Source organism: Aythya ferina (genome assembly GCF_964211825.1).
Source record: "Aythya ferina genome assembly, chromosome: 15".
NCBI lineage: Eukaryota > Metazoa > Chordata > Aves > Anseriformes > Anatidae > Aythya > Aythya ferina.
The window spans coordinates 11,530,592-11,546,352 of NC_140314.1; the positions used below are offsets into that span (position 1 = coordinate 11,530,592).

The 15,761-nt window shown below is 41.1% G+C and overlaps 1 protein-coding gene across 9 annotated transcripts in view; it reads right to left on the reverse strand.

Moving 5' to 3' along the window:
* Positions 1–15,761, reverse strand: part of CREBBP (CREB binding lysine acetyltransferase) — a 94,643-nt gene that overhangs the window by 40,053 nt on the left and 38,829 nt on the right. For all 9 annotated transcript variants that reach the window (XM_084537156.1, XM_084537154.1, XM_084537152.1 and 6 more), the window contains 6 exons: positions 10,048–10,297; positions 9,392–9,505; positions 1,990–2,232; positions 1,270–1,369; positions 662–808; positions 83–200 (listed from right to left, as the gene is read on the reverse strand). In XM_084537156.1, coding sequence (XP_084393282.1) covers positions 83–200; positions 662–808; positions 1,270–1,369; positions 1,990–2,232; positions 9,392–9,505; positions 10,048–10,297 — 972 coding nt within the window. The remainder of the gene's footprint in view (positions 1–82; positions 201–661; positions 809–1,269; positions 1,370–1,989; positions 2,233–9,391; positions 9,506–10,047; positions 10,298–15,761) is intronic.

The window sequence follows — 15,761 nt, forward strand, 5'->3', positions numbered from 1 at the left end:
GTTGGTGTTCATTATGCTTATAAGACTTGTGATACTACAAGCTCTTGAACATATGCTGAATACGCAGGCTGAGTCAACATACCCTACTGTTGGCAGATTCATACATATCTCCTTCGACTTTCCTCGCATAAGCCACCAAGTTCTCCATGCGGCGATCCTTCAGTGCTGCTGGATCAGGAGTGGGGAAGATGGCTTGGACACTAACGTAGATGAGAGAGAATAAACAAAAAAATTATTCAGAGAAAAATTAATAACACTATGCAGCTTTATAATCTTTACTCTGCATATTCCCTTGCACAGAGATGTAAACGTTTATCAAAATTGTTTAAGAAAATCTATATTCTACTACTCCCCACAAGATTAAAGCAAATTTAGTGGTGAGAGAATGTGAAGTTTGACTGTCAAGAATCTAAATACTTCTGTTTAGCACAGCAGAACAAGTTTACTAGCCATATGAACTGCCTACCTCACCCCTTAATGAACAAGAGGAATGAACTGAAGAAGAGGGTTAAAGACAGTGGCTCGTTCTCAGTGGAATAGCGTCAAGAGAACCACTACCGATAACCTCCTCCTCAACAATTTTTCAGCCTGATAATAGAACTACAATATTGAAATTCTTTAAAAATATTCAGGAAAAAATGTGGTCTTGGTGAATACTTACAGTTTATGCACTAAATGATTGCGCAGGTCCTGAGTGACATGTTCATGCCATGCTTTCCTTACCCCGGTACTAGAAGGAGGTGCAGCCGTTGGCATTGAGCTGAGGTTTCCAACATTGCCAGTATTTGTGCCATCATTCATTAGTGGGCTAAAGCAAAAAAGAAAATGGACTGTTAAGAGTACAATAATGCGAAGTTTGGTGGTATGTTTGATGCCTGAAGTAGTTTCTAAGATATTGTTTTCGTCAATTCTAGGTATTGCATCAAACGTTCTGTAAGTGAAATTCTGATATCAACAACTTACAGAGCATATAGCAACAAAGCTCAGGAGACAAGATAAAGAATCACAACTGTTAAGGTATTTGTGCATTTAAAAATACAAAATACTGTTCCTTTGGGAATTCCTTTAAAACTACTAGATATTCCGGAAATCTCTTGGGGGACAAAGTGGTAGCTGTAGAATTGAAACAGTAAAGAAGAGCGTAGCTAAAGATGTGACTGATCATTTCAAGCAGCAATACAATTAGTTTTTCAAGTATTCTCTTTATTTACATTCATAAAGCATGTAAATAGATGTTTAAATGAGCAAGAATGAAAATGTGTGCATTACTTATTTGTCCCAAGGGATGTTGGAAGAGCAGTTTCAGAAATTAGACTAGCTTGCTGGTCTGTTGTTATTCCTCCTGTGGGAAGGTTCATCTGGTTGGCTCCTTTGGGATAAAATTAAACATCATTGGTACCCAGTTCACAATTTTGACAATAAAAACACAAAACTACACTTTACGGACATAGCTCGTTAAGAAAAGAAACCTTGTATCAGATATGCACAATTGTAATAGTATCTACTATGGTGCATATATACATAGCTACTTCATAAACTAATCTCAGTATAAACATTTTTTCCTAGAAAAAATGAATCTATGAAAATTTAAAGTTCATGAACTCTTGCTACTAGTTCTATAAGGTAAAAAGACAACAACAATTAGGTTCCTGAAATAAGCTAGCATTTGAGACAGAATAGTCTGCCAGAACATGTGGAGTACTTGTTAAACAAACCAAAATCCTGACGGAATTCTATTTAATCACCTTAGAAAGTGAGAAGTTATGGACTGTATTTTAGAAGGAACTAAAACTACCACCATTTGGCAGAAGAAATATATACAAAGCTTTCTAATATTCAGATGTAAATGAACAATAGTGTATATACAGTATCATTTTAAGTTATTAATCAACACGAACAGAAAGCCACTAGTCTAATATTGTTTGTCCTAAAAGTTTAATAGTTTGGTTTATTTAAACACCTTACTTTCTTGGTATTTTTTGCACTTACCCAAAGCATTAATGGTCCTCATTTGCTGGTGAGCCTGAGGCTGTGCCGCTTGTTGGCCTTGTACCTGGGGCTGCAACTGTGTTTGGGGCTGGTTGCCATATGGGAGTCCAAGAGCAGCGTAGGCTCGTTGCATGGAGCTGGGGTCAATCGGATTAGGATTACTTAGCGATGGATTATTCTGCTGGCCTGTTCCAACAGAACCAATGGAATTCTGCATTCCACCAGCTGGAGACCCTAAAAGGGCTATAAAAAGAAAGGATAATAGAAAATTGAAAATCTATAAGGACAATCAAAATTATCATCCCAAGAATCAGCAGAACATGCATATAGTTATATGATATGTATTTTTGTGCCAAAGGACTGAATGACACCTGAGATGCCAAGTGCAAAACTCAGTCTTTTATTCTACAGGACAAAAACCACAACAGTGACTAATACATACAGTCCAAAAAAGTGCTGTAAATTTTAGGCAGATAAGCCCATAATTACCACAATATACATAAAGTACAGGCTCCAATATAAGGTTAAACAGTGTACTTGGAACTGTCTACAAGGAAAAAAAGATTAATTCCTCTACTTCTTTCCTTCCCACCAATCCCATTTTAGGTCAAAATATTTGGCTCCATCCAGAACAGAGATCTTGAATTCAGGATCAGCACAAATACTGTGTCCTTGGACACAAAGGTAATATTGAAGTTCTGTTGGTAGGAATTTTTATTCTGAATAGTTGCTAAATGAATCCCCTGAAGGCCAAAGAATTTAGCCTAAAACCCAAGTGAGAGAGATGAAGAGCCCCGATAGGCTTCTGTACGAACAGAATCTGAAACAATCTGGAAACTCAGAAAGGGGATGAGTCTGCTGCAGGCTTTGGTAAATGATTTAGATAATGATATTTAGGTACTCATTAACCTACATGACCACGTGACCACTCTCACCACACAGATGTATGGAAGAGTCATTTCTATTTTAGACAGGAAATGGAAACTATAGGGAAAAGCAGTTTTAATAAAACAGAACTGAATAAAGATCTGTATTCCAGTCCTCATTTTAGCTGCCACTCCAAGTAATAACATGTTCCACAGCACATGACACACACAGCATATCCTTCACTATGGAGGAACTGCACTCTGCTAACTGAGGCTCTGGTAAAAGTAATATTTCACATTCAACCCCCCCAAGTAATTAGACATGTAATGTGTGCTACAAATTTGTGACCTAACTATAGCAACAATGATAGCTTTTGATAAAGCAACAATTTTAGAAAAAAAAACATTGAGAGGCACAAAGTTAGGAAAAAAAAGTTGGGAAAACAGGCCTTCTGAGACACTAACAGCACTGAAGGCTTTCTTCAATCCTTCCCACTATGGAAACCAAGAGACTGACTGAAAGAAATGCACACACTTTCAGCTTCTATTTGAGAGAGAAAATACAAACAAAACAAACCCCACAGACATCAGAGTCCAGACTTTTCCCTCCATGGATGGGAATTCAATTCCATCTCATCTGCTGAAGAACTCCAAAAACTGTCCCAGATGCCCCTGTTACAAACAAAAAGCCCCACAGAAGACCCCCCCCAGCTTTTTCCCCCATGTATTTCCATGGCATTTTGAATGCCGGCTCTACCATGGAAGTAGGCATACTTACACTTTGCGGACACACACCCAGCTTTTGAATTCACTGATCATTTTCAACCGAGTTTAAAAACACAGAAACTCGACTGATGTCTACTACATTTAAGGGAAAGTTCAATAAAAGAGAGTGAGTGCGTGAATTCGCAAGTGATGGAAAAAAAGCAGCATGAGCACAACCCTCAGACTCTGAAGAACCCACTCTGGCCAAAAACCTGAGAGCTTCAACCCCGAGGAAGGCTCCAGCCTTCCCCCCTCCCTCCATCCCTCTCCCAGGCAGGCTCCCCGGCACTGTGAGGCCCTGACACCGAACCCTTCCCCGCAGTTAGCCTGTGCAAGAGAAGGGGTAACTCCCCTCCACCACTACGTGCCATCGCTATCACTGTACCTATCACAAACAAGTCAATTGATCACAAGACCTCTGTTCACTGGGAAACAGGAACTCATTAGCTCTAACATGCATTAGCTACTTATGTTTTCTGGCAGGACCAGGCTCTTGAAACCCAGCGCAGGCAGAGAGGATGCTCTGTTTATTCAGAAAAACCTTCCTGAAGGAGCTCAGTTTAATATTTCCGAAGGTCTTCTGTCAAAGCACCCAAAATGAACTCTATCTCTCCAGGATTTCTCCATCTCTGACACACAAAATTGTTTAGTCTTGTCGGATTTGCACATACTCCCTGGGCTCATGCAACCTAAGAGAAAGATGCCTTTACACTAGTGCAAGCCCAGAAATAGGGAGCCTCTAAAGGAATGTTAAATAGCACAAAACTTGTGCCACTTTGGAACCCATGAGGTTTCAGAGGCTGTAGTGGATTGCTTCAGGAGATAATAAAAACTTCAGCTTTTAAAAAAAGATGATAGTTCTCCCGAACAGCTATGACAAAAACCACATATGCTCTCCATGTTGGTTGTAAATCAAAGGCAAATCTCTGTGGATATGGCAGAATGACCACAGATGAAGCTGCAATTTGTGAACAGGAAAAAGGCTTCTAGTCACCACACCAAGGTTAGCCAAGTGTTTCACCATTCCTCGTGCTCATCCACAGAAAGAAAACCAACCTGGCATTGATTGTTGGAAATAAAACACCACCCTGGCAACAAGACATCACTTCAAGCTGCGGGAGGTAAGCAGAGGCAGGTAAGGGAGGTAAGCCCAGGCAATTTGAAAAGACTAATGATCTCCAAGAAGTTCCACATGTGTGCACATACCTACTCAAGCAGGCAAAACTCCCAAAAGTTGGTAAACAGCCAAATGTTACCTTAATCTGAAATATCTTACTACAGGACTTACTACTACAGACTAGATGCTTACAAGTAGCGGTACACACGCAGCGCGGAGAGAAGTGGCTCTGTCTGGTGTCAGCTTTTCTCTACTTTGTAACTCAGTAACAGACTGAGTCTTTTCACAAAATCAGGAATCTGATTTTAAAGGGGTTTTCTCTATTTTCATTGTTTTGTTTTCATATGAATGCATGACAGGATCTCTATCTGTCCCACAAGAAAACAGAGGAAGATGGTATTAAATTCTATACTGGACAGATCAAGTGGAAATGCAGTCCTCTTTCTATGGCAGATACCAGAGGACATCAAGTCAATTAAAATTACTACAGGATTGAAACAAACAGGAGTTATCAAACTAGCCTACTTAATACATGAAGCAATGTCTAGTGTGATTTTTCATTAACTGATGTTTTAGACATTGGTAAGTTCATATGAGAAACTGTACAAGCATAGACAGGGCTGTACAGAACTGGTCACTTTCTACATCCTTTCGAAAACAATTAAGCTTCATACGCTTCTGTTACAAACTCCTGTGTTTATATATTTTAAGAGTGAAAGTTCAAACAAGCAGAAGTTAAGCAGCTTCAGAACTTCCTGAACAGGCTGATTATACCCCTCCTGGGTACATGCATTAGGATGTAATTGAAATGATCAAGCACTATCTACAGGACACTGTTTCAGTGTGCAAAGCAGATGATGCTGACTTAATGTATGCCTGTATGCTTTATAGAGGCAGGTGAATAGCATTTATTTTACAGACAGACTCCAACTGCCAGAATAACCATGAATGCCCAGCGCTTCTCTAATCCAACCACCTCGTTGGAGCAACTTATTAAAAATGGGAGTAGTCTGTTCTACAGAGTTTGTTTTGCTTCCATATTCTGGAACTAAAGCTCATTCAGCAGTGTTCAAATTTGTTGTCCTGCAGTTCCTCACTCTCCTTTTTACATCCCCTCTAGTTCAAAGTGTCTGGAGCAAAACTTCTGTTGTTAATCTTGACTCACCAAACACAAGCCTGTCCTGCACCCAAAATGAGGCAGGTATAGGAAATGTAACTGTATGTAATTGTCTGATTAAAAATCAAATCACGGAGTAACTACACGAGCAGCTTCAAAGTAGGAAGTGTCAGTATCAAACTTTACCACACCAACGACATTTAAACTTTTTTTTTTCAGTAAGCATTAATCTAAAAGTCTTCACAGTATAGCATCATATTAGTCAATGAATGGAACTTTTTAATCTGTGGTTTAACCATTTATCATACGGCTCAGTGGAATAACTGATAGCCGGTACGTCACCATTCTGTATGATTTCCAGCACTAGAGGAGCAGGGGAAAAAAAGGACATTTTGTTTGAAGAATTTACAGGCAGTCACTGACAGTAAGACTTGACCAAACCAGATTTAATTTCCAGTTTTCAAAGAAAACGGGCTCCAGCAAACAAGTTGCTGCCTACTCTTTCTGAGCAGACACTTCCCTGTGCATCAATGCCCTCCTTCCTTCTCTACAACTGGCGAGTTCCCATATATTCTGGGTCCAGATCTTTCTTTTTCTGTCCATGCTCAACAACCTACTCCCTCAGCCTTGTTTCCTCTTCCCTTATCCAATTCCCACCCTTCATCCCTCAGTCTATACATCCTGGAATTTCTGGCCCAGTGTTCTTAGAAGTGACATTTTCAGATGAAAATTGGTCGTCTCAGATTTACTCTCTCAATCAAACTTTTTCCTGATTTTACCCCATTTGTGTATTTTTATCTTCTTCAACAACTCCTACAGGGAAGAACATAGAGGAGAGTGGCTCCACGTTCACAGCTCCACCTTCCAGTCTTGCCCACCTGAACAGGGTTCATGATGAGACAAATCTACAGAAAAGTAACTTACAATAGAGCTATGATGCTAGCAGATACATCAACAGCCAAGCCTTACAAGAGTTTATACCTTAATTTGTGGTAGGCTCAGCAGCGAACTAAGTACTTCCTAACAAAAACAAGCCTCCAACCCAAGACATTAGTACCAATTTTCAAGTCATTACTTCAGAACACAGGAGCAGATAGCCTGTTCAAAAGAAAAGCTTCATGTTTTAGTATATGCAGCTGGGGGATGGGGAGCAGTTTCTCTCTGTATCCTACCCCAGTCAGAGCTCTACATGGTATATACATGAAGAGCCATGAGGAACACAGAAACAGTTCCGGCCTTGTCCCAGCACGTCCTATTAGCAAGTCATGTTACTACCAATAATGGCACCAAAGAAACTGAACACCAGGATGTGGAGTAAGATGCCTCTAAAGAGCAAGCTCCGTTCTATGACCCTGCGCACTGCAAGCAGTCCTTGTTTCCAGCGGGAATCCCCAGAGGAGCAGGAACAGAAGCACAGGAACCACTCTGCAGGGAACAGGTGGAAGCAAGCCATCGTATTCCAGCATTTCAGAAGTGCCGAACTGCAGAACTTTCTAAAAGATTGGCACACTTTACAGGAGCTGCTTGAAAGCCTGGCACAGATACAACAGGAATCAAAGTACCAATGGTAAAATAGGCAACAGCACAGGAAAGAAGATTTGAGGACTCAAAAGACTTTAATGACCACGTGCTAATTCACTCTGCAAGAATGACAGCCTGAAAAGTAGCAAGTGTCACTACACCTCATTTCTTTTTTCCCTTTCCAAACGTTCTCAACCTATTCTGCCATATCTAGAATCCCCCATCCCCTCTCAGTTGGAAGTTAGAATTACAGCATCTACTAAGAGGACAAATTTCTTCAGGTCTTTAACCTAGCTTAGGTTAGTTTTCACCTGATCAAGCAGTGTTTTCAAACACATCTATTAACATAAATTATTTAACAAACTTCTTTGAAAGCCTAAAAAGTGGTCTACCTTATAATACATCTAAACAAGTACTCTTAGCATTCATCCTTAACCTTCAAACAAACCAGGGGGTGTCACATGCATGACTCAGACATTCAGAATAATGAGACTTGCATGCTAAGCAGTACATTTTCATGGTTATTCTTGTTGGATTATCAGTTACTTGCATAGAGAGCAAGATTTCATATTTATTTTCCTCTGCTTGCCATAAGAACACTAAACTCAACATTTACCCATTATAATTCTGTTGCAGTCAAAACGAGGCATCGTATTTGATCTCAATAAAGTTACCTTTTAAGGACTTTCTTTTTGGTTAAAGTGCTTTCTCTTTTGATAAGCTGTATGAATGATGTAAAAACAAATACTGCACAAGCTAGTTTTCTACTACAGCTTGTATTAAAAAAAAAATATCTATTGTGCTTTGATAACTGTGTCTTATGGATGTTATGCACAAACAGACCATGTCGTATTATAAAGTAAAGCTATCAAAACATTTTTCAAAGGCCAAACATGACTAATCACTTGCAACAAATTAGTTTTACCACACAAAAAATATTTTGGTTATGAAGGAGACATTTGGTTAAATGAAAACAAGATCCCTACCTTCAAGTAGCTCTTTGGTTTTATTTTTTATTTTTATTTTTGGAGGGAAAAACCCCTCCTGAAATTATAACGATAGCATCCTTGCTAGTTAATTTGGACAGTCTTATCAGTTATTCTCCTCTCTACCTTACTCACCTAACCTAAGTGCTCTTCACTACCCTGCAAGGTTTATTAGCTTTCCTCACTGCAGCCTCAGCCTAAATGGAAATTAGCAGAATGCTTCCAATACTATCCAAATGTAGAAGCTGCACAAGCCCTTCAGCTATTTTCCGCTTCTTAACCCTTCTTTAAATATACTTAGGCACAACATTACTTAGACTTCTAAAACTGCTGCATCTATGCTGTCAAATGTTCTATCTTGGCATCATTTCAAAAGAACCTACCAACCTAAGCCCAGTGTTTTCTGTTTCAGAACAAGAAGGAAGAAATACACTAGAAACTGACTGCCCCCAAACATCAGCAACAGCTAAGGCAGTATGAAAAAACAGGCATGGGCAAAAATACTATGGTTTGTAGATCTTCAGCTAGTCAGCACCAGCATTAAATACACTTAATGATTAAGATGCTCAGACCCATTCTTCTTCTGCACAAAAATACACTTCTACAGATATTTTTTTCTTCATTATTAGCATGTTGATTTTATTTTAGCAGCGTGGAAAAAAAAAAAAGAAACAAATTTGCCCCAAAACTCTACCTACATCCAAAATTTTATTACAGCTGGAATCATACTTAGACCATAGCAATTATTAATGTACCTCACCAGAAAATACCAGGCAGAATTTGCCACACCACATAAAAATGAATGTGGGCTCAATCTGAGACTTTCACATTTCATGTATTGTATATTTAAGTAATAATTGCATTCCATGATCAGGAGCAAGAACTCACTAGTCCATTCATCTTTATATACAGTTAGCAAACAGCTGTTAATTTTTTTGAGCTTGTCAAGGTTTATTCTTACACTGTACACATGATTAGCTTCATTTTAACAGTATAATTCCATTGTGACAGCAGCAAAGCAGCTACTTACGCTGTTGGTTTCTCTTGTCACTGGCGTTTTTCAAAGGAAGGCACACAGGACAGTCGTGCCGAGTACAATTCTTCCAGTGGGAAATGATTTGTCTCGAAGAAGCACAATGAGCAACTGCAACAAGGAAAAGCAACAAGACTGAGGTCACTTCTTAGCTAACTTGTTTTAAATATACTCTTTTCATTTTTCAGAGCCATTCTATTCTCTCCGCTGCAAGCAATGATGTTTATGTAATTAAACACAACTATCTGCAATTAAACATTTTTGGGACTCACCGATAATGCCACAGTAAGTACAGAAAATAGTACTAAAATTTAAGAAATTCTACATGACTGAGTTACAGGCAAACACAAGGTGGATATTAGATCCTCTTTATATAAAGGAGATAAAAGTCTCTCCAGGATACTGTTGTAGCCTATTTCTAACATGGAAATACTGCATTCTGTTTTCTACACAGAAAAATGCAACGAGATCAGAAATGGGAACCAGGGTAAAGGCAGCGAAAAGGGAGCTGCTGTTTAATTAAAGAGCTAGCTATTCCACTCATTTCTGCTGAGTACAGTGGTCCTTTGGACAAAAGGGAAACACTGCTGACAAATACCCAAGAAGTGGCATGCAGCTCATTTGCAAGAGTAGCTGCAGCGACATGCTCTCACCTTGACAGGCCTTCCCAGCTTGACAGTGTGTCATGTGGTTGAGGACATTCTTCATGGTTCGACAGTGTGGGAGAGCACAGGCTCGCACCTCCCCGTTTGCTTGCTCACGCCTCTGACATTTGTGAGCATGAAGCAGCAAAACCAATTGCTGCTGGATCAGTTTGCGCTTCTCCGGATCTGCTGTTGGTCCAGTTGCCATCGCCTGCGTTGGTACAATCCCCACTTGCTGTACTTGGGTTTGCATCTGGGACTAAGAAGAAAGTTAGTTTAGTATCATGTCTGCAAATCTGAATTTTGATCTTAATCTTGTACAGTAATTCTGTCATCACAAGACAATTCACCAAGCATTCCCGTATTACAGGCTACAGGGATTATTATACCGCTCTCCGCAGCATTCTCAAACATTTTGTATTCTAATCTCAGAACATCATATTAAGGGATTCTTTTATTAAGACATTTACAAGCAGTATTTTAATCAAAAAGCCAACCAGAATCTTCTGTTTATTATGCAGATCATAACCGCAACAGGTATGAGCTCCTACCACACTTGGAGATAAGATTATTCAAATCTGTTTAGTATATTTTAATATCGTAGGTATTACATGTTTCAATCCTACGTTCTTGTCCACAAGAGAAAGTATAGGTCAAAGGGAAAGGACTGTCACACTTACACAACTGTCTCTATATAGTACAGTAAGAGGAAGAACTGATTTTCCAAGCCTAAGTTAGCATTTCTTTTCATATATGACTGCTGAAATTCCCTTCATAGAGAAAAAAATCCAAGGTAAGATGTACACAGTTTTCTTCCAGAAAGGGTCACCTAAGTTTAGGTTGCACTTTGTGTACTAGAGTTTACTAGAGGGTGATGTTAGGTTGTGTTAGCTCTTAGAATCTGCTCTTTTCTGTCCAGAATCCATTCTTCAGGAACACACTTCCACAGCAATGCCCGAGTCCTGCCTCACAGAGCCCACAGAGATCTTCAGTCTAAGACATGGCTCATAATGGACTGGAAACGCTAAAGAACTTCCTTAACACACAATTTCTTCGGTACAGATTTAGAGGCCTTTAAAAAAAGCAAACAACCTCCTCCCCCCACATATCTTCTTAGACTTTCGAAGGACAACCAATGCAGAAACCCTATTTTCAAGATATTCTTATCCCAATCAAAAACTATTCCCCTACACTGAACGCATCCACAGCACAAAATGACTTCACTAGAAGCAGCAGATATGGCACTGCTAAAGTGCTTAAATCCTTATGATTTCCAGCCTGAATTAATCCCACGGACGAGATGAAACTGTCCCAAGAATCACCGATTATTCATTGTGAATTCAGATTACCTGGGAAAAGCTCATCCATTTCCAAGCTACCTAAGAAAATCAGCCATTTAAAACACATAAATAGAAAGTAAGAAGAGGCTTATACCGGGGAGGTAACGGGAAATACTTCAGGGCCATCTAGAGAACTCCTGACCAAAGCCTGCTTACTGCATTTTAAGAAAAATCAAGCTTAAGTGACAGAATACACCATCAGTAGCCCACTCTACTTTTGACCTTTGAGAAAAGTTTTTCCACTAGGACCCCCCAGAAAATACCAAAATCAGCAAAACAGAGCACATAACAGCAACAAAACTCATTTTCTTAGGTCAAAGCAAGGTTCCCTGACACATGTTCTCATTACTCCAGCAGCAAGCTTTGCCCTCAGCTTTGCCATGGCACACGAGGCTTTAGAGAGCTGGCATTTCTTCTGCAGAGCAATGCACACAAGTCGCATACAAAACACCACGCCCGGTGCTCGGTGGAGGAGACGGGGACTGCCACTGATGAGGATTATAGTTAAGTCTGAAACAAAAAGGAATTGCTGCGTCTGTTTGCCTAAGAGCTTGCAAGATGACAAGCATTAAAAGAAAAGTGGGCTATGGAAAAACATCCAGTTATGCTCCCAGGGCATGCAGCTGTAATTTTCAAGTCTTCCATTTCTGCTGCGAACAAATCTGTGACAGCAGACAGGTTTTGCTGAAACAATTCGTAGGTCATGAATAGGAAACAATTAGTTCAGCCAATCTGCAGAAAAACAGGGAGACCATGCCAAAGAAAATCTTGCTGGTTGTGATGTTTTCATCCCAGTCAAAAAATTGTTGCCTTAGCCAAAACTCTACTTTTGTTACTACTCTACCAGTTAGCAGACGTGACTGCAGCTTTATCAGCACAGATACAGTGCCCTGACCCAAAGGGGTTTCTTGATCATAGAAGAACAAGCAGCCTTGATCAAGAAGAGAACGTTGGCAGGTAGGCATAACCAAAGGAAGAACTCAGCATATTGCCAAAGCTCTTGAAGTTTATGGTGTTTGCTATTTCAACTCTGTTAAATCCAAACCTGCAAACACAATGATCTTTCCCACCACCTCACTTTCCAGACTTGGCTGCTTGAGAAAGCTGGTCTCTTCCCTCTTGTCTTCAAGAGCAGTGGTCTGCAGGAGCAGTGTGAAAGGGGGGATGTGTCAGTGCACTGAGGTCACCCCCGGGCTGCCCAGCTCCTGTCATACACAGAAATCCTTCCACTGCAAAACCAGCAGGAGGCTTCGCATCGTCTCACGTGAATGACTAACAACTTTCTTGATGTAGCTGGAAATTCAGGTGCTTCTGCTCCCCCAGTTACAGTAAGTGCTTCCACAGTCAGATATCTGAGGAATAAAGACCGTTTTGTTTCTCTTGCTGGGCTCCACTACAAATTAAACACATCAGTGACTGAAAGTTTGCCACAACCTCTGACAGATGAAAGCTTCATTAACCAGAATTCTAGAAATAGAATAGCACAACCCTTTTATTGTGTGAAGCAATGATTAATGCCATTTAAACTTATGGAAACTATACGTTCATTCAGCAAGATGGCTTTGCCCTGCCCCTGCTCTAAGGAGCAGAAACTCGTGGGTAGTGCAGGTGCACAGGCATCCTGCGTTCATGGACCTGGAAGGACACAAAGTTCCCTTGCAGCTTCACGGAGATGACCAGTAGCCCTCCACACTTTGATGTCCTTATATAAGGACTTTTAACATCATCTCTCAAGATAAAACACTATCTACTACCTTTCCTTAGACAAAAAGGCACCAATTACAGTAGAACTGTTAACCTCTCAACAGGTAAACAGCCTCATAGTCAGTGTCTGTCAGTCACGCTTCCATATAGCTTACGTCTTTAAAGTACACTTCCTCTTCCACAACTACTACTAGTTCCAGATTTTTTCCCTTCTTCCTGATGTTAAAAGGAAACTACTTTCTGGAATCACTGTATTAGGCTAAATCCTGCATTAAAAAATGTCTGTTAATTCTTTAAGACAGGTTTCTAGTCAAGATGGGACCTGAGTGAGATGATTCAGGAGCAACTGCCACGAGGGATTACTGTTCTGATACAGACGTTTGCTTTGCAGACCTTTCATTGCCCTAACCAGAAGGCAGGCTGCACCAGGTGGTGGCTGGACCAAATGATCTTGAAGGTCTTCTCCAACCTTAACGATTCTGTATCTCAGTCTGCTGACATCTAGGCCTAAGAAAGGGAGGTTATTTACTATTAGCAACACAGGCTTTGGTACACGTCATCCACATGTGCATTTACGCTGTGGGCACATCCAGTCTCTCAGCTATGACTTCATAAGCTCTTTACCAGCTCTCCCAGGCAGTATCTGCAGAGAGCAAGGTGGCATCGCACCTCTGGCTCATGCAGGAGCACACAAGGCAAAGCACACCTTCTATCTGAATTAAACATTTGCAGCGTGACCAACTCCAATCACCCCCCCTGCACGTTTACACGATGACTGGAAGGAGCCCTTCCTGCAAGCAGCAATCGCAGGAAGGCTCTGATAAGCACTGAACCAGCTCCCAACAACCCAGAAAGCACTCTTCTGTCACAAAGCTGGAGCAGCTTTCTGATGGTATCAAAGACCAGCACGTTTCTCAGTGCAGTCACTGCATGAACCCAGGCATTCGCCAGTGACCACCAGAGCTTCATTTTGAAAGCAACACAGCCAGTTTACACTTCTTACATCTGAGTTAAAAGAGGAAGAGAGTTCGCTTCTAAAGCCAGCAAACGGCTCCATATTATGCAGTTGACTGTGTTGGGAATCAATGCTGGATCAGTGTCTTCCTTAAGGATTCACTTTTGGAGTTTTATCTCCTTGTATTTATAAGCTTTTTGATTTGAAGCACCAGCAAATGGCAAGAAACACAAAGAAATTCCTCAAAGCAACAAAAAAGGAATGAAACTGGATACAGCAATCTGCAGAGTCCTGCTCTTGCAGACAGGTATTGAAATGAACAAAGCATTAGGAGAGGTTTATATAGGATTTACTGGCTGATAGAACAGCCTAAGCAATGATCAATATTAAAAACCCCAAATAGCAAGTCCATGGATAATAGACAAACGAGAAGTTTGTAAGTGGAGGAAAGCTACCCGGGAAGTGCTAGCTGTGGGGTCCTTCACCTCAGCTGGTGGCAGGGAGCAGAAGTGGTGCTGGATATTCCCAGCACACACAAGGGGGAAGGAGAGAGGAAGACGAGCCAGGGTGCTGGCGAAAGAGCAGATCTTCCTCTTCAGCTGCCTTCATCAGCCTGGCACCATACCTACAGACAGCGCAAAAACGACGAGGTTCTGCCATTCAAAGCAGCACGTGTTCCCAGGACGAACTCTTGTCCCAAGACCAAACACAGACGGGGCTCTGCTCCCGGCACAATAACACGGTTTCTCTGGCACCAGGCACTACCTGTCAGATTTATCTCCTGGTCATTAGGACCTGTGCCTTTACAAGACCCATGTGCAGCAATGTGCTTGGGAGCTTTTCACAGCTCTTCGCTAGGCTGTGGCTTCACCTCAGATCCGGTGGGAAACCCCTGAGCAAAAGACGAGTGAGCATACTGGAAAAATCAGCTTTTGGAGAGCGGGGCTGGGCAGGCACGGGGAAGGGGAGCTCACCACAGACTGCTGCTGAGAGTGATGGCAGCACGCACGGGGGTGACAGAGCCACAGACAGCCCTGCAGCAGGGGAGGAGGCTGCTCGTGTTTGCTGCACGAGAGGAAAATCGCTGAGAGGTTATGAGAAGAAGCCTTCCGTGCTTTAAGTACACAAAAGAGGAGAGTTTTCAGAAAACCTTTCATTTCTAGTCCCTAGAATAAGAGCTGTCAATAAGAGTTGTCTATTTTAAGTAGCTATAGCTCTACTCATGCTAATTATAATATCTGGCTTCAAAGTTGAAAACTTTCTTCCTCTCTTTAGAAGGCCCACTGCAAGGCACCCCTACTCATCTGCTAGTCTTAGCTAAAGACCCTTGTTTCCTATTCTGATCAAATTTTATTAATAAAGAAATCCAAAGGACACAAAAAGAGAGAAACGAGGAGGAACACACCTCGAAACTCAAAGCATGCAGAGATTTGAAAAAAAAATGCAACGGAACATGAGCTGCTCCAATTCTAAGTCGAGAGCCAAAGGGAGCTGATTTTGTTACCTTTTAAAAAGTAATATTCTCTCAACTCCATCTGCTGGTCAGAAGGGTAATTGTGTAACCAAGGTCGTGTCTGTCAGGCACAACCAGACGAACTTCACACGCTGCACTCCTAACCCATCTTGAAATAAATACCAGCTTTCCCTGTGATGTCCATGAAGAAACCACCTCTCACCACCACCTGAATGCACTGCACCACAGACACCGCAAGGCTTCGGCAAAT